At 36.1% G+C, this 19,311-nt stretch overlaps 1 protein-coding gene across 1 annotated transcript; it reads left to right on the forward strand.

Moving 5' to 3' along the window:
• Nucleotides 1-668: 668 nt before the first annotated feature.
• LOC121374724 (acid-sensing ion channel 2-like) lies at nt 669-11,796 on the forward strand. Its single transcript, XM_041501832.1, has 12 exons — nt 669-778; nt 1,169-1,336; nt 2,679-2,891; nt 3,553-3,668; nt 4,695-4,760; nt 5,123-5,307; nt 5,934-6,087; nt 6,876-6,935; nt 8,209-9,055; nt 9,775-9,866; nt 11,133-11,243; nt 11,645-11,796. The coding sequence occupies exons 1-12, from the start codon at nt 669-671 to the stop codon at nt 11,677-11,679; spliced, it is 2,157 nt and encodes a 718-aa protein (XP_041357766.1). The 3' UTR covers nt 11,680-11,796.
• The last annotated feature ends 7,515 nt before the right edge of the window (nt 11,797-19,311 follow it).

Consider the following 19,311-nt stretch of genomic DNA (forward strand, 5'->3'; position numbering starts at 1 on the left):
TCATTTAGCTGAGAAAACAGCACCTGATAGTAATTGATGCAGCTGTAGGTTCAGTAACGTGATCTATACAGTGTTTGATATTGTGAAGTTAGTGCTTATTTTGAAGTATGGAAATGAATTAATGCCATGGAAAGAAATGCCATTCCATCACACTTATGTTAACACCGAGTTTTATTGCGCGCACACACACACACAGAGAGAGAGAGAGAGAGAGAGAGAGAGAGAGAGAGAGAGAGAGCTAGAGAGGAGAGAGAGGAGAGAGAGAGAGAGAGGAGAGAGAGAGAGAGAGGAGAGAGAGAGAGAGAGAGAGAGAGAGAGAGAGAGACAACCCACAAGTAGACGTGTCAATACAGTGTGGATTTTCCCAAGCTTGTGTATATTTGTGTTGAATCACGTCATCGAATTTCATCTAATTGCTATTTGCTGATAGTGTTTGCCAGTTCACTATCAGTTTTCCTTTATCGATATTTTTTATGCTTCCTTGTTTTTCATTATCTATTGTTTTTTCGATTTACATCAAGGTAACGATTAGAAGTAATATACCTTATTTGCTGTGAATGTAAATAGTCAGGCAGTTGAAATTCGTTGAGAAATATGAGTATCGCATTCTAAAAAGCCACACTTGTTACAAGTATCAGAGTGTATGGACAACAGGAACTAAAACCGCCATGCGTTATTCCGTGCAATTTGACAAGCGAAGTGCAGAATACATCGCCAATAACATTGGGATCTCTGCTTTAAAATATGTCTTAGGACAGGGTGTTTCCAGACTTCGAAGGTGGGTAAGCTATAGCATTGAGTTTTACTTTATGCAACACATCAATCCATAAAACTATGGAAAATTGTATAAATTAAAGTTCTTAATTACTTAAAATATATCATTGAGAGAGAGAGAGAGAGAGAGAGAGAGAGAGAGAGAGAGAGAGAGAGAGAGAGAGAGAGAGAGAGAGAGAGAGAGAGAGAGGGGGAGGGAGGGAGGGAGGGATATAAAAGGAGAGGGGGAAGGATTGAGCGAAAGAGAAAAATGTTGCATTTAATGACGCACACACTGACCGCATTTTATTTACGGTTAATAAGCGTTGGAGAGAGACAGATAGACAGACACACGGATATACAAAATCAAGACCATAGAAGCATATACAGTAAAACTACGTTATTTGTGTACTAGGTTCGTCTGGCTTCTTGTTATTCTCCTGGCGTCTGCGTGGATGATCTGGAACATTCAGGGCCGTGTCAACTACTTCCTGTCTCGACCTTCCGCCATCACAACAGAAATGAAGTTCAAGGACAAACTTATGTTCCCAAAAGTCACGATATGTAACCAAAACATGTTCAGGTAGACTCGAAATGTTTGCGGGTTTTTTTTCTCTTTAAAAAAATCCAGTTATTCATTTTATTACTACATTTACATTCTTACTGGCTTAGTATAATAATGCTTAATGCAAAGTAATATGCTTATTTTACTACACCAGTTTAGTGATTTTGCATACCAAATAAAAAACAAAATATAGTATGTTGATTTGATTCCACCAGCTCTAGTATAAAACGTAATATGTTAATTTGACTGCACCAGACTAAATAACAATCTAATATGTCGCTTTGAGGTCAAGATAACAATGCAGTGTGTCGGTTTAACTTCATCAGGCCTGATAAACGGTCTAAATATGATGGATAACTCCAACAGGTCTCGTAAATAATGTGAAATTCTGATTTTACTCCACCAGGTCTTATAAATAATGTAATATTCTGATAAATTTAACTCTACCAAGTCTTATAAATAATGTAATATTCTGATAAATTTAACTCTACCAGGTCTTATAAATAATATAATATTCTGATTGACTCTACCAGGTCTTATAAATAATGTAATATTCTGATAAATTTAACTCCACCGGGTCTTATCAATAATGTAATATTCTGACTGACTCTACCAGGTCTTATAAATAATGTAATATTCTGATTTCACTCCACCAGGTCTTATAAATAATGTAATATTCTGATAAATTTAACTCCACCAGGTCTTATAAATAATGTAATATTCTGATAAATTTAACTCCACCAGGTCTTATAAATAATGTAATATTCTGATATTTACTCTACCAGGTCTTATAAATAATATAATATTCTGATTGACTCTACCAGGTCTTATAAATAATGTAATATTCTGATTTCACTCCACCAGGTCTTATAAATAATGTAATATTCCGATATTTACTCTACCAGGTCTTATAAATAATGTAATATTCTGATTGACTCCACCAGGTGTTATAAATAATGTAACATTCTGATAAATTTAACTCTACCAGGTCTTATAAATAATGTAATATTCTGATAAATTTAACTCTACCAGGTCTTATAAATAATGTAATATTCTGATATTAACTCTACCAGGTCTTATAAATAATATAATATTCTTATATTAACTCTACCAGGTCTTATAAATAATGTAATATTCTGATATTAACTCTACCAGGTCTTATAAATAATATAATATTCTTATATTAACTCTACCAGGTCTTATAAATAATGTAATATTCTGATATTAACTCTACCAGGTCTTATAAATACTGTAATATTCTGATTTGTCTCTACCAGGTGTTATAAATAAAGTAATATTCTGATAAATTTACTCTACCAGGTCTTAGAAATAATATAATATTTTGATTTGACTCCACCAGATCCAGTAAAGTGTTTGAGAATGTAGACAGACCGCGGATGTCCCCCACTGTGTACGAAGCTGTTGACCGCTATTTGTTTAGTCTTTGGGACGATATCGACAGCACGTCTTTGAAGTACCACGACATCAACAAGTACGACTCCATCCTGTCTGACATCAACGTCACTGAGTTCTACAAGAGGGTCTCACACCAAAAAACTACGCTCATTCAAAGGTATTCTCTTATATCCTAGGCTATGTGCCCGCAATACTGTCATGTTAAACATTTCTGCTTGGTAAAAGAGACACTGTCTACTATAAAAAGGTTGTGGTAAGCGATACACTGTCTACTATACGGACGTAGTGGTATTTATATTAAAATAATGAAAGTGTTTGGAGTTTGGACTTTGAAATGCAAACAAACAACCAAAAAACAAGAAGATAAAGTTTATCTTGTTTAACGACACCACTAGAGCACGATGATTTATTAATCATCGGCTATTGGATGTCAAACATTTGATAATTTTGAAATACAGTCTTAGAGAGGAAACCCGTTACATTTTTCCATTAGTAGCAAGGGATCTTTTGTATGCACCATTCTACATACAGGATAGCACATACCACGGCCTTTGGTAGGATAGCACATACCACAGCCAATCGTGGTGGACTGGCTGGAATGATCGTAGACCGACAGCGCATGAGGCGAGCGCTTTACCACTGGGCTACATCTCGCATCATAATAAGAACATTTACTGTTGCTACATTTGACGTGTATGGGCCTACTCCCAATATTTCTTGTCTTCGCCACATGGCTTTGTTTACTAGTACATAATAAATGAAATATTCTATTGACAGCTATTTGGTTTTTTTTTCCTATGGAATGTTATTTTGTGTAGGTGCGTGTGGAAAGGTGAGCTGTGCGGTCCAGAAAACTTCACGGAGGTCTTCACTAACATGGGAGTGTGCTACCAGTTCAGTATCAGCCCAGATGACAGACTCACTGATAAAGCAAGTACGATACCAATAGACTGCAATGCGTTTGTGTTATCTGGGTAATTATTTTCTTGTAGGTGGGGGCGTAGCCCAGTGGTAAAGCGCTCGCTTGATATGCGGTCGATATAAGATCGATCTACGTCGGTGGGATCGTTGGGCTATTTCTCGTTCCAGCCAGTGCACCACGACTGATATATCAACGGCCGTGGTATATGCTATCCTGTCTGTGGGGTGGTACATATAAAAGATCCCTTGCTAGTAATGGAAAATAAATGTAGCGAGTTTCTATATGTCATATTACCAAGTGTTTGACATCCAATAGCCGGGGGCGGGACGTAGTCCAGTGTGCAGCACTCGCTCGATGCGCGATCGGTGTGGAATCGATCCCCGTCGGTGGGCCCGTTGGGCTATTTCTCGTTCCAGCCAGTGCACCACGACTGGTATATTAAAGGCTGTGGTATGTACTACCCTGTCTGTGGGATGGTGCATATAAAAGATCCCTTGCTGCTAATCGAAAAGCGTAGCCCATGAAGTGGCGATGTCGGGTTTCCTCTCTCAATATCTGTGTGGTCCTTAACCATATGTCTGACGCCATATAACCGTAAATAAAATGTGTTGAGTGCGTCGTTAAATAAAACATTTCTTTCTTTTTCCAATAGCCGATGATTAATAAATCAATGTGTTCTATTGGTGTTCTGAAATAAAACAAACTTTGTTTTTGTCGTTCAGGGGGTGGGATTTAGCTCAGTCGATTAAGTGCTTGCTTGAGATGCTTGCGTCGCAGGATCAAACCACCTCAGTGGATCGATTCAACTGATTGGTTATTCTCGTTCCATCCAGTGCATCACAACTGATCAAAGGCCGTAGTATGTGCTTGCCTGTCTGTCGGAAAGATACCTTGCTGCACTAGGAAATATTTAGCGGTTTTCCTCTGATTACTACTTCTCAGAATCACCATATGTTTGACATCCAATACCCGATGATTAATGTGCTCTAGTGGTGTCGTTTGAGAAAGAAAAAACAAACTTCTCTTTTTGTCGTTCAGAACCGGTTAAACAGGTATTCTTTCACGACCCCTGCGCGTGCTGTATCCTCACCGTCGTGCAGGGATGTAACATTCTCTTTGAGAATGACCAATACAGCACAAATCCCCTTGTTTTCTTCGCGATACAATTGAAATTTTAAGTAAAAGTCAGTATCTATCTGTGATATTTGTATTTTTGAACAGTTCTTTACACTGTGTTTTTATTTAAATCTTGAATTTTTATATTGATATATTTGTTTGCATTACCATAGTTTGACATCCAATAGTCGATATATTCTTCGTGCTGGGGTGTCGTTAAACATTCATTCATTCTTTCATTCATTCATTCATTCATTCATGACAGCATGTACCAGATGTGTCGTTTTCTCATATTAGCAATACTGACCTTAATATTTAAATGCCGACTTACCTACTGTCTTATATTTTAGACAAAGATGGCGGCCTGACCCTTGACCTCTTCATTGAGCAGTATGACTACATGCGAGATCCTCAGACCCAGGCCGGAGCACTTGTGGTTATCACTGATCACAACGAAACCGAGGCCTTAGCCAAGGAACAGGGCATTGGAGTTAGCGTCGGTCAATATGTATCTATTGGTCTTCAGCAAAGAGAAGTAAGTAACAATATTATGTGTCAGTTGGTTTTTTAAAGATAGAAAGAAATGTTTTATTTAACGACGCACTCAACACATTTTATTTACGGTTATATGGTGTCAGACATATGGTTAAGGACCACACAGATTTTGAGAGGAAACCCGCTGTCGCCACTACATGGGCTACTCTTTCCATCTTTTATTTGCGCTTCCCACAGGCAGGATAGCACAAACCATGGCCTTTGTTGAACCAGTTATGGATCACTGTTCGGTGCAAGTGGTTTACACCTACCCATTGAGCCTTGCGGAGCACTCACTCAGTGTTCGGAGTCGGTATCTGGCCGGTCGTGTTTTTAAAGAATGCACTACAGCCATGTTAATTTCAGTGATATTGTATATTGGAGCTACATCCGTTTTATGCCTTTTAAATTTGACTGATAATATGCATTAGCTAGACAGAAACACATAACAATTATTTAAAGGTCCTTTTGGTCATGTTTTGCTAGTGTTGTGTTATGCTAGTGTGTTTTGATGACATTGTTCAAATACACAATGTCGAAAATATTTACTGGCCCTTAAACTTTGCTATATTAGTATATTAATCACAATCTAGTGTACTTAAGTATAACTGCTAATGCATATTTCAGACCATCGACCTTCCACCCCCACATGGTGAATGTGGAACCACTGAATTGGACAACTACCCCGATGACGTCCCTTACAGCTACCAGAAATGTCACCTGAACTGCCTGACGTCATTCATCAAGAGGAAATGTGGCTGCGTCAGCGTATATATGCCTGGTAGGACTCGTCAGTTATTTTTACAATTTGTGTTGAAAGGAACTGTAAGTGATTCATAAAACAAGAACGTAATAGTTATCCACGACTGATAAATCGTTAAAATGTACACGAATGGTGTGTCTTCCAGACAGTAGAATTGTAGAAATTATTTTTTAAATTGTAGAACATATTTTCCTATTTTACGTTTGTAGCGTTTGTTACCATGGAATATACAATCCATCAGATATGACATCAATGTGATATTTAATCAATATGGATGTGAAAGCAATGTGATGTAAAATCAGTAGCATATAAAATAAATTAAAATTTGACATTAACAGGATATGGAATGAACAGGATAGAAAAGGAGTATGGATATGCAACTATATAGTGAAACCTTATCACACAGTTGCCTACAGTAACTGGATATTGTAAGACCAATTAAAATCTGATGGAAACGGCCATTTTATAGTGTTACAATGCAGCCTCTTCATAGTCCCTTATCAGCAGATGCGTAATTTCATGACACTGATTGGCAAAACGTTATTTTCAACGTTCCCGTATTAAAACAGGATTACAAACAAGACACCAGAGGCGGATCGGGGGGGGGGGGGGGGGTGGTAGTGTTCCGGGCCCCCTAAATTTTGCGACAGTTTTAATTTTATTATATATATTAATTTTCATTTTTTACGATCCCCCAATTCAGACCTCCCCCAAAGTTCCCTTGGCATTCCGCCTCATGTCATTGCCCCCCCCCCCCAATGGATTTTCTGGATCCACCACTGCACATTATTCATTTTACCCCACAGGAGATGACGTACCCAAATGTACTTTACTCAGGAACGTAGAATGTGTCACACCTAATGAAGGTCAGTCTTCTTTATTTATATTTAATTTGAATGCAACATGGTTTAAATTTAACAACGGTTGGCTTGTAGTAGTTTTAGACATCATGTTAACGGACAATGTTGTGTACGAGTGAGCGTTTAGTATTCCACTTAAATATTTTATTTAACGACGCACTCAACACATTTTATTTACGGTTATATGGCGTCAGGCATTTGGTTAAGGACCACACAGATTTTGAGAGGAAACCCGCTGTCGCCACTACATGGGCTACTCTTTCCGATTAGCAGCAAGGGATCTTTTATATGCACCATCCCACAGGCAGGATAGCACAAACCATGGCCTTTGTTGAATCAGTTATGGATCACTGGTCGGTGCAAGTGGTTTACACCTACCCATTGAGCCTTGCGGAGCACTCACTTAGGGTTTGGAGTCGGTATCTGGATTAAAATCCCATGCTTCGACTGGGATCCGAACCCATTACCTACCAGCCTGTAGACCGATGGCCTAACCACGACGCCACCGAGGCCGGTTTCAAGGAAAGGATTCAGCATGACTGTGTAAGCAAGCGTAACGTTTGAGTGCGAGTGCGAATAATTTTTACATGCTCATATACCACTAGAGTTTCGAGCATGTCCGTCCCAGGGCCTGTCTCTGGATAGCCAGGGGCTTGTCCCGGGACAGAAAAAAAAATAAGCGGCCAATTTTGAAATTTACATCCAAAAATTAAATAGTGGGCCTTTAAAATTTTGATGCACATCTCTAATTAATAGAATGAATCAAGAAAATTCTACTCATTAAATTTGGTCGCTAAATTAGATCGGGTGGTCAAAAAGAAATTAGATAAGATCGGTGGCCTGACTCGGGATGGGGGGTGGGGCGTGGGGTGGGTGGGTGGGGGGAGGGGTAGTAACGTAGTAACGTAGAGGAAACCCGCTGTCGCCACTTCATGGCCTACTCTTTTCGATTAGCAGCAAGGGATCTTTTATATGCAACATCCCACAGACAGGATAGTACATACCACGGCCTTTGATATACCAGTCGTTGTGCACTGGCTGGAACGAGAAATAGCCCAATGGGTCCACCAACAGGGATCGATCCTACATTGACTGCGCATCAAGCGACCGCTTTACCACTGGGCTACGTCCTGCCCCCTGTGTTACTAATAAAGACAAGAGTAACGTTTGACAATGTGTGTAATTTGCACTGTGTGCTTAATAAATACAAGAGTAACGTTTCACAATGTGTGTAATATGCACTGTGTACCTAATAAAAACTGATTTGTTCAAATTTCAGAATTATTCTACCTCACTGGTCAGATCACGCAGTGCACCTGTCCGTCTCCCTGTGAGTCTGTCATCTACTCCACATTGCTATCGCTCGTTAAGTTCTCCAACCCGTTTAGACAAGAGTCGGCGCTTCTGGAGGCTCCGGTGTCCCTGTCTGATGTGAACAGAGCCAGATACATCCACGCCTGGGCTCTGCTCAACATACTAAACCCCGACTTTACTGACCATTTAGCAAAGTTGGGTATCGCACTCGACGAATACAAGAAGATTAGACAAAAATATTATACTGCGATGGACATGGTTCTGGCTGAAGTCCAATATTTGATGGATGTTGTTTCAGAGCACGACTTGGTGAATGACATGATGATGGGGATAAACCCACAACAAGAAGCAAACATTACACGGCAGGAGCTCCACAAAGCTCTACAATGCATCAAACGGAATCACTGGGAGTCAGCATATGGTCACAAGAAAATTAATTCGTGGATGACAGCAAATGACGATATGGACATTGACTTCGTAATGGTAGAAGACTTTATAAACCATGATCCGGTTTCTTACGTTTTGTTTGAGGAAGAAAATGTCCAGGAGAGCATTGCATGTTTTCTAAAAGATCAGAAACTGTTCTTCAACTGTTCTCTCGCCGCTATCAAGATGCAGGATCTGAATCTCTCACACTGGAACAGTTCCTCCTTAACCCAAGACACACTGGACCTTGTGTCTGAAATGGACATGGTTTACAAGGTTTTCGACACCAAAACGAGACGGGCCGTGGACGAATTTGAAAATTATATGAACGACGTGCGTGAAGTAGCTCTAAGGCCATACCGGAAATTCACGTCCAGCTTCTACAGGTATGTTCATCTTTCGTTTTTATTATATTATTTTTTTAATGTAAATGATCATTTTTAGACTTACTTTCGCTTAGACCCAGTAGCCTGTGTGTCTTTTTGTGTCGGGTGTCGTTATTATTGATTGATTCAATGATTTATTGATTCATTGATTCATTGATTCATTGCTTCATCCATTCATTCATTTTTTAAAATTAATTTCCCTCCATTTTGTTTTTTGTTTTTATTATATTTTCATAGCTTAATAATAAATGGGTTTGTATATCTTGTTTGGTAATGGGTTTCCATTTATTATAGTCAATTGCTGGTTACTTAATTTTACCTGTGCTTTTTTCTTTTCTTTTTTCTTTCTTTTTTAATTTATGATTATTTTGATCAAGTTTACCTTTGTTTTTATGTGGAATATGACTAACTGTATTTTTGTTATGTTTCTACTCATCGTATTCTACACAAGAGGGTTTACCTGAAATTGTAATAACTGTCGATCGTAGAGGAATTGGAAGGAATGTTCACTTTGTTTAACTATTCCTCGGCACCTTCATAAGTTATGGTTATTGGGATATTTGGTTCTTTTAGAGATGTTTGTACCTGTGCTTTTGAGTTTGTACGCACGTACATGTATACACGCATATGCATGTGTGAACTTACGTTCATGTATGTGTTACATTATTTCTTTAGAAACGAAAATGTTTTAAATATTAAATACTAAAACTTGCTTTCAGTGACAATTTGTTGAAGATTGAAATCTACTTCAAAGATCTTGGCGTGCAAGAATCGAAGAAATCGCCATCATATTCTGCAGAAGGTCTTGTGTGTACGTAGACATATTTAATATCTTTGCTTTCTCCTGCCGACAGAATTTAACCGTGTCATTATATTCCATGAAATGTTATGTGTCTGATGTCTTGGTGGCAGTATTCTAATACTGGTTGATCCTGTAACATGCTCTGTTGTTACGTGTCTGATGTAGAGTTTTTATTCATAAGGTAATAATGGAGGTAGTATCAGCTTGGACGTAGTACTCTAAAACTGTTTAATTCCTTCGACATTTTTTATGTATTTGTCAGTAGGGGTGACTATTGCAGTCAGTTTTATTATTGCAATAGTATTGCGATAGTTAAAATACTATTGTGATAATATTGCAATACTATTGTGGATTCTTAAATCGCTTGATAACAGTAATATGAATAGCTATTTCGCAAAACTATTATGTATGTATGTATGTGTGTGTGTGTATGTGTGTTTGAGTGTGTGTACGTATGTTTATGTCTGTATGTATATATGTGTATGTATGTGCCTGTTTATTTGTAATAATGTCACTAGGTAGTGAAATCATATTTAATAAACTTATAATAGAAAGACCACACATTGTTGTTGTTGTTTCATTGTGCATACTATCAAAACTATCGATAGTTGAGCAAATAATTGCGATAGTTATCAATAGTTGAATTGACTATCGATGCATTGCTACTGAGGCACTGACTATCGCAACATATCGATAGTTCGATGTATTGTTACACCACTATTTGTCAGGTGACAATGGAGGCAGTATTGACTTGTGTCTTAGAGACAGTTTTCTTAACATTCTACACCATGATCTGTTATTGTGTCTCGTGTTGTTTCTCTGTTTATCAGCTGATATTGGCGACAGTATTGGCTTGTGGTTTGACAGTTTTCTAACACTTTGATTCTGTACTATGATCTTGTGTTGTGCATCTGGTGATGTTTCTCTGTTTATCAGGTGATATTGGAGACACTATTGGTTTATGGTTTTGTGAAGTTTTCTAACATTGTGCGTCTCTGTACCATGATCTGTACTATGATCTGTTATTGTGTGTCTGATGTTGTTTCTCAGTTTATCAGGTAAAATTGGCGACAGTAGTGGCTTATGGTTTGACCGTTTTCTAACACTTTGATTCTGTACTATGATCTATAGGTGTGTGTCTGATGTTGTTTCTTTGTGTATCAGGTGACATTGGTAATAGTATTGGCTTGTATTTTGGTGGCAGTATTCTACCAATACTTGATTCTATACCACAGTATGTTGTCGTGTGTCTAATTTTGTTTTTCTGTTTATCAGGTGATATTGGTGGCAGTATTGGGTTGTGTCTTGGTGGCAGCATCTTGACCCTCGTTGAGCTTTTTGACATTATCGCTGTTATATGTGGAGAACGGAAGAAAAAACGGACAGGTAATTACCTAAATGCGTTTCTTTCTTTTATCTTATACATGGCTTTTAACAAATTGCATCAACATTTCTCTTGGTCCTTTAGTCTATGGTCAGTCTCAAACTATTTAACATCTGTTGTGATGAATTTTTTTTTTTTAAATTGCTACAACGAAACAAGGTCCAGGAGAAATAGTTTGAAACTAATTTATAAAGTACTGAAGTTTGAGGTTTTTGTAAAGAAACAGATATTACAGTAAAATTAGCACCTAACATCAAACAATACTACAGTGTACTTGTCTAAGTCATTGCTATCTTGCAACGTTATAATCATTCTATGACGCTTACTTTAACATAGACGGTATAAAATATAGCAGTTTTCGCGCCTGTTAAACCGTGTCTTTTTTGTTTTTTTGTTGTTGCAGATCTGCCGTTAACTGTGAAGAAGGAAGCTGGTTAGAACTTCCCCAACTCTTGATTGGATAATTTTGCATAGAAACTACGCCACGGGACAGAATATCCCACGTGACACATGTATATTACTATATTTCATTTATTTTACAGTCATTGGCTGTTAAGACATTTACATGCAAGATTATTTCACTGTGGATATTTGGTAATAAAGCATACTATAGCTATATTATTATTATTATTATTACTATTATTATTATTATTGGAAGGACAATGATTTGGATTTATTAATCATCGGCTGTCGGATGTCAAACATTTGGTAATTCTGACAAGTAGACATCAGAGGACACCCGCTACATTTTTCCTAATGCAGCAAGGGACTTTTTATATGGTCCCCACGATATCGGGCAAAAATGATATAGATATGGCAACACTTGAGGCTTATTTACCATGTATTTCCATCATTCTAACCGCAAAATTAGTTAATATATATAAAGAAGAAACAGATACTACATAAACAGTAAAATAATTATTAATCCATTTAAACCACGAGCCCTTTCATTATTATCAGATGGTTTATATCTTATGTGGGTGTTTTATATATTATATATATATATATATATATATATATATATATATATATATATATATATATTCCTGCAGAGGGTTTTGCTTGCATGTTACACGAATATGTATATTCTTCTACACATATTACTTGAATATTACTTGGATGTCCAGGTATTATGAATTAAAATCTAATTACTACTACGACATACCATATGCCAGAGAACTAAATCTGTTTTTTAACAACAAAGGCACACAAACAAATTCCACCCGGAACTCGTTAAAACAAAGTTACGAGTTTAAAAAGCCATACTTGTGATATTTGAGTTTTTACAATTCTCTTCAGGGAGTTCTAGCTTACATTATATATCGATGGGAATCGTTCATATTGTTTTCCATACATCTGCCATTATTTGAGAACCCATAACCGATACAGTGTCCATGCAGGGGTGTATAAATGCTTTAATTTAATCAAATGAACAAAACGATAGGCAATCATACAATCTGAGTTATACAACATGGAACTGAGTCACTCTATTTTAGTCACATAACATATAATTGCATCGCCTTATTTCACTCATACAATATACAACATACAACTGTGTCACCCTATTTTAGTCACAAAACATATAATTGCATCGCATTATTTCACGCATACAATATACAACATACAACTGTGTCACTCTATTTTAGTCACAAAACATACAATTGCATCGCCTTATTTCACGCATACAATATACAACATACAACTGTGTCACCCTATTTTAGTCACATAACATATAATTGCATCGCCTTATTTCACTCATACAATATACAACATACAACTGTGTCACCCTATTTTAGTCACAAAACATATAATTGCATCGCATTATTTCACGCATACAATATACAACATACAACTGTGTCACTCTATTTTAGTCACAAAACATACAATTACATCGCCTTATTTCACGCATACACTATACAACATACAACTGTGTCACCCTATTTTAGTCACATAACATACAATTACATCGCCTTATTTCACGCATACAATATACAACATACAACTGTGTCACCCTATTTTAGTCACATAACATACAATTACATCGCTTTATTTCACGCATACAATATACAACATACAACTGTGTCACCTTATTTTGGGCACATAACATACAATTACATCGCCTTATTTCACGCATACAATATACAACATACAACTGTGTCACCCTATTTTAGTCACATAACATACAATTACATCGCCTTATTTCACGCATACAATATACAACATACAACTGTGTCACCCTATTTTAGTCACATAACATACAATTACATCGCCTTATTTCACGCATACAATATACAACATACAACTGTGTCACCCTATTTTAGTCACATAACATACAATTACATCGCTTTATTTCACGCATACAATATACAACATACAACTGTGTCACCTTATTTTAGGCACATAACATACAATTACATCGCCTTATTTCACGCATACAATATACAACATACAACTGTGTCACCCTATTTTAGGCACATAACATACAATTGCATTGCCTTATTTCACGCATACAATATTCAACATACAACTGTGTCACCCTATTTCACTCCTACAACAACTGCGTCACTATATTTAATTCATACAGCTAACGATTTGATCACCATTTTTGAGGCACACTACGTACAGATACACCCCAGTGGAGGATCCACAAAATCCATTGGGGGGGGGGGGGCAGTGACATGAGGTGGAATGCTAAGGGAACTTTAGGGGATGTTTGGAGGCCGGGGATCGTAAATAAAGAAAGAAAATTAATATATAATAAAATTATAACTATCGCAAAATGTAGGGGTGGGAGCCCCCCCCCCCCCCCCCCCCCCCCCCTAGATCCACCTCTGCACCCTATGTTAATCATACAATATACAACTGCATCACCCATTTCAGTCATACAAAATACCATTGCATTATCACATTTCAACGATAAAACATGCAAAATACAATTGCATCACCCTATTTCAGTCATTCAACATACATCTTACAACTATGTTCCGTATTTTAATCAGACAACATACAGTTACATAACCATATTCCATCCGCATAACACACAACTACGTCCACTTATTTCAATCATACAATATACAAATGCGTCACCCTATTTACTCATATACAACGTACAACATACAAATGCACCACTATATTTCAATAATACAACAGACAAATGCTTCACCCTATTTGAGTTATACAACATATATGACACACAATAGCATCATCATATTATGGTCATTCAACATACCCCATACAAACACACTTCCTTGATTCTAGACATACAACACACATACGCCTATTGTAGCCATACAACATGCATACATACCACTATTTTTCAGCCATACAACATATACATGCATCACTCTGTTACAGCTATAAAACATGCAAATGATTGATTCCACAGTAAAAAGGGCCAATTTCAACATTTTCTTATCTTTACTCACTCCTTAACAGTAAACCTATTATATAATAACCTGGCCCAAGTCTGGTGAAAGGAAAGTTATTAATTATCAGCAGCTATATACTGGGTTTTATGGGAGAGGGCCTTTTCTGGCCAAAATGCAACTTTTGCATGTCTCTTTATATGGGGCGTCTTGTTTAGTTACCAGTCTGGCATTTTGGTGCATGCCACAGCAAAAAGACAATCATTGTACACACGATTGGAAGTTGGTACCCATAACATTTATCACAATCTGCAGTATCTCAAACGTTGATGTCAACTCCGTCACAAAAACATAGCTTAAGCAGAGAAGTGAATTTTTTACACATTACAGATTAAAGTATCCAGTTACGTTTATACTTTGGGAAGGTTTATGTGGTAAAACTAACTCATAGTTTCAATTGCTACATTATCAACCTGCTGAATATAACATAACACACTACATATTCGCGAGTAGCAAAGTCTTCCAGAAAAGACAACTTTCCTATATATTATACTGAATAACTATCCAACCACACCAATAGTTTATTATGTACCTGAATTTAGTAAAATGTCAACCCCGTTACGGTCAACTCCGTCATGTTACGTAGTTGACATATTCACTTTGTTTTTTTCTCCTTGCTTTGTATAAGCATTATTCATCATAGCATTTTTAAAAAAAAATTTTTTTATTATTATTAAGAGGACAAATCAAGAAAACATATTAAAAAAACCACAAATAATAATAATAATAAAAAAAAACTTACATCCCCTTTCGTTTTATCTTAAGTCCTACCTTCTTCCAGTCTTAACATGGCCCCATTTCTCTGTTAGGTTTTTGCTATAAACTCAGCAACTCTCCAACTGCAACATTTTATGCTTGTAAATATAATTTTTAGAAGTTGGATATTATATGCACGGTTGGCATAACAATATAATGTTATTATTATACATATATTTATTATAATACTATATTATTATTATTATTATTATTATTATTATTATTATTATTGCATCTTTGTTAATGTTATATTATTGTAGCCTATTTCGCAATCGTCATTTAACAATAATAAAGAAATAAAAGAATATATATCTATCTATCTATAAAGTGTGTGTGTGTGTGTGTGTGTGTGTGTGTGTGTGTGTGTGTGTGTGTCATAATAATGTATGAAATGGTCTAGGTTTCTTTCATTTTTAAGGAGCATATTGCTTGGCTACCAATACTTAGAGAGTACATGTAGTTAATAAACTGTCCCTTATACATATATCGCTTTAACAGCTACTAAAAAGCAGAACAAAGATGTCAAAACTACAAATGAGGACAGAAAGTCAAATCAAGGACATTGATTTTGAAGCAGCATGGCCTATAGTCGTGAGGATAAATGTTTTGTACTACACTCGAAAGCTACAAGGAAATTTTTCTTTATAGATAAATCTGACATGTAAAAATGCAAAAAGTGAACATGTCACACGGCAAATGGCTTTAAACATGCATCGGAAAGGAACATGGGAAAGTATACCATACTTATGACTGAAGACATTTTAAAAATTCTTGATGCTTGATACACATTTACTTGACCTTACAACATACACGTACATGTTTGTGCAAAATTGTCTTTATACAATAAACAAATTGTACATTTGATTTAAATGATTTTGCAATTTATATAACTAAGAATAATTAAAAGAAATACAATTTATCTTAGTCAAAGTTTACTTTTCAATGTTTTATACCAATTAATGCAACTGTATATATATACATACATACATATACACATACATTTTAAGTGCATTCAAATTAGAAGCAAATCATAACTGACTTTGAAACTTTGAAACTTTATTTCGGTACACTCAGGCCGTCAAACGACAGCCTATGAGGAAGTATTGTACAATAGTAATTTTCAGTGACAAGAGTTCTTTGTAGAATACAAGATATCCAAATATACCAGAGTGATTGTTACATGTCAGTACCTTTAAAAGTATCAAATAATATTCATGATGTTTATCAATGGTTTACTGTTCAAATTTACTTGTAATTTAAGAAATGAATTTTGACATTTTACGGAAGGTGCTGATGCTATTACAGTTAAACAGTTCTTTGAATTTAAAGGGATAGTAAACTCAAACATGAGCCTTATGTGTTGTAAAGGTGTATACCCGGACCACCAACACATACTGACACTTTAAGAAGTGAAAAACGCGTAATTTTAGAGTTAATAAACTGAATTCTAGCTTGGGGCGTAGTGACGTCAGCTCCGACCAACTCCTGTATGCACATTGTAAACAAAGGCAGTCATTTACAAGGCGGTTCACTTTTATCAACCTGGGCCCCGTTCCACGACGATCTTAGCCCTAAGATAACCGTAACTGCACAGCTAACATATGCACTTAAGGTGATCTTATCGCTAAGATCGCTTCGTGGAACGGGGCCCTGACTTGTAAAACAACATAAATGACTTGATAATATAATAAACTATTTAACTAAATCTATTTCGATTTGCATGAATAGAACGAAATGGAGTTATAATATTTTCTCTCTTAAAAAATCCAAAGAAAAAATGCATATTATTAGGCCTATTGGTAAGGTACGTTGGAGCAAGAGATACGACTCACGACACCCAAGTGATAATTTTCTTTTCTTTGGGACTACGTAATGGTCAGTTGTGTGATTTTAGATGGGAAAGTCTACTTAATCAACGATTAATAATAATTTACAGGAATAAATCAGGACGGCTGATAATGTCCATTACGAGTTTAGGGGTGGCCGCGCTGTTATTCCAAAATACCCTGTGATCTTAATTTAAAAAAAAATGTGTCTAGATCGTCCAAAATATACCCATGCCAATCAGGAACCACAGATTGGATTGGATAACATATTAACGTTCCTATATCAAATTAAGGTTCAAGCACGTCTCTCCCGGGCACAATCTCTGACTTCGCCAGTGACAGGGTCCGGGACAGAATAGGGGGGAGGAGGTAGAGTTGAAAATTGGCATACTTTTGAAAATAGCAATTAGTAACAAAAAGGTAATAGAATTTTAAAAAAGTAAAATAAAAAGTTACAAGGCAAAAAAATACAGGATGTTATGCATTGATACATTTTCCTGATAATTCTAAGGAATTTGTCACACTGAACACAAAAACAAAATTCGAAGCGCTTAAATAACTTCCTATTTTGTCCACGTTTCTGACGTTACATAAACTGGTACCGTGCGCAACGTCATTGTATTTTTATTAGTAGTATCTCATGTTGATCTTTTGTTGATTTATTTATTTATTTTACTAGTATTATTAAAACTATTATAATCTATAATCATGTTAGGTCTGTTAGATTTTGATTCGTGTCGGCTGAATTTTGAGTTTGATAGGCAAATCAGCGGCAGGAATTTCAGCCATTGTTGACCCCTGACCTAGGCCGGTCAAAGTTTGTTCACAGTGGCCAAAACGATCAATGAGTGGAAACCAAAAAAGTGGTAATGACAAATATTTCCTGACAATTATATTAAGCTACATGTAAATATGCTTTTCTTTTTTTGTAATTATGCATCAAACACTTGACATTTTTGTTCCCTTATTAATTCTCTTGGAATATATCTGAAAAAATTGTTGTCTTTGCTGAATTGCGTTTGAAGCAAGACCATAACTACTAAATACATTAATTAGCTAGTGCGTCTTTGTAAGAAGGGAAGATATCGATGTCGAAATAATTACAGGTAATATTCCAACGCAGAAGGTTATCATTAACACAGATGTTTAGCAAACAAAACGCCGAGGATCGTCGATATAGCCGAGTGGTTCGTCTACTTGACCTTTAGAAATCTTCTCATGTTTTCTTCCTGACATTTGCGTTCAGTGTTTGCCAATGGACAATTGATTCCTATTCATAAATTACGTTTATTCTAGCTTTTTAAAAAGTAGACCAGGTGTAAACTATTCATTTTCTCTGTGAGTGTGTCAACACGCTGATATTGGTTACTATATCTCGCATTCATTAGTTTTCATACCTAAACATGAAAAGTGCAGAATATGTCGCTAACAATATTGGGATTTCAGGTTTTAAGTATGTTTTAGGACAAAACATTTCCAGGCTCCGAAGGTAAGTGGATTCTATATAATTCTGCTTTAGTTGTCTCAGTTGTTTAGTGAAAATGACAAAATTAATAAATCAGACAAAAAGAAAAGAGAGAAAAAAAACCAAACAAAAGAAACTTTGGATATACGTACTTTTAATAGCAAATATATCACTGTCGTAATGTGTATGTATTATGGAGAAGGCCTAATAATTTGGAAAACCTGTACCTAATTCATTTGTTTTTCAAAAGCAATAAGATATGTTTCAATCAATCAAATCAGTCAATAGCAAGATACTCGCATTTTAAATCCCTGTTAAATAATTTGATTGGATACAGTTGACAAAATGTCTATGTTCAGTAGTGGATCCTGAAATTATGAATGGGGGTGTCGAAATGGAATGTCAAACACCCTTTGCCCTTCAAAACACAAAAGAACCTAAGAGATGGTCGTTTAACATGAACTAAATAATAATAACATAATGGCATTGGTTTAGACATTAAAATATGACAAACTCCCAAATCATGTAATAGAAAACTCGCTTTCGATCTGCGATTGATAAATATAAAACTTTAAAAGTAATATTACGCTACACTGGT

Source organism: Gigantopelta aegis, chromosome 6, assembly GCF_016097555.1.
Source record: "Gigantopelta aegis isolate Gae_Host chromosome 6, Gae_host_genome, whole genome shotgun sequence".
NCBI classification, from domain to species: Eukaryota; Metazoa; Mollusca; class Gastropoda; order Neomphalida; family Peltospiridae; genus Gigantopelta; species Gigantopelta aegis.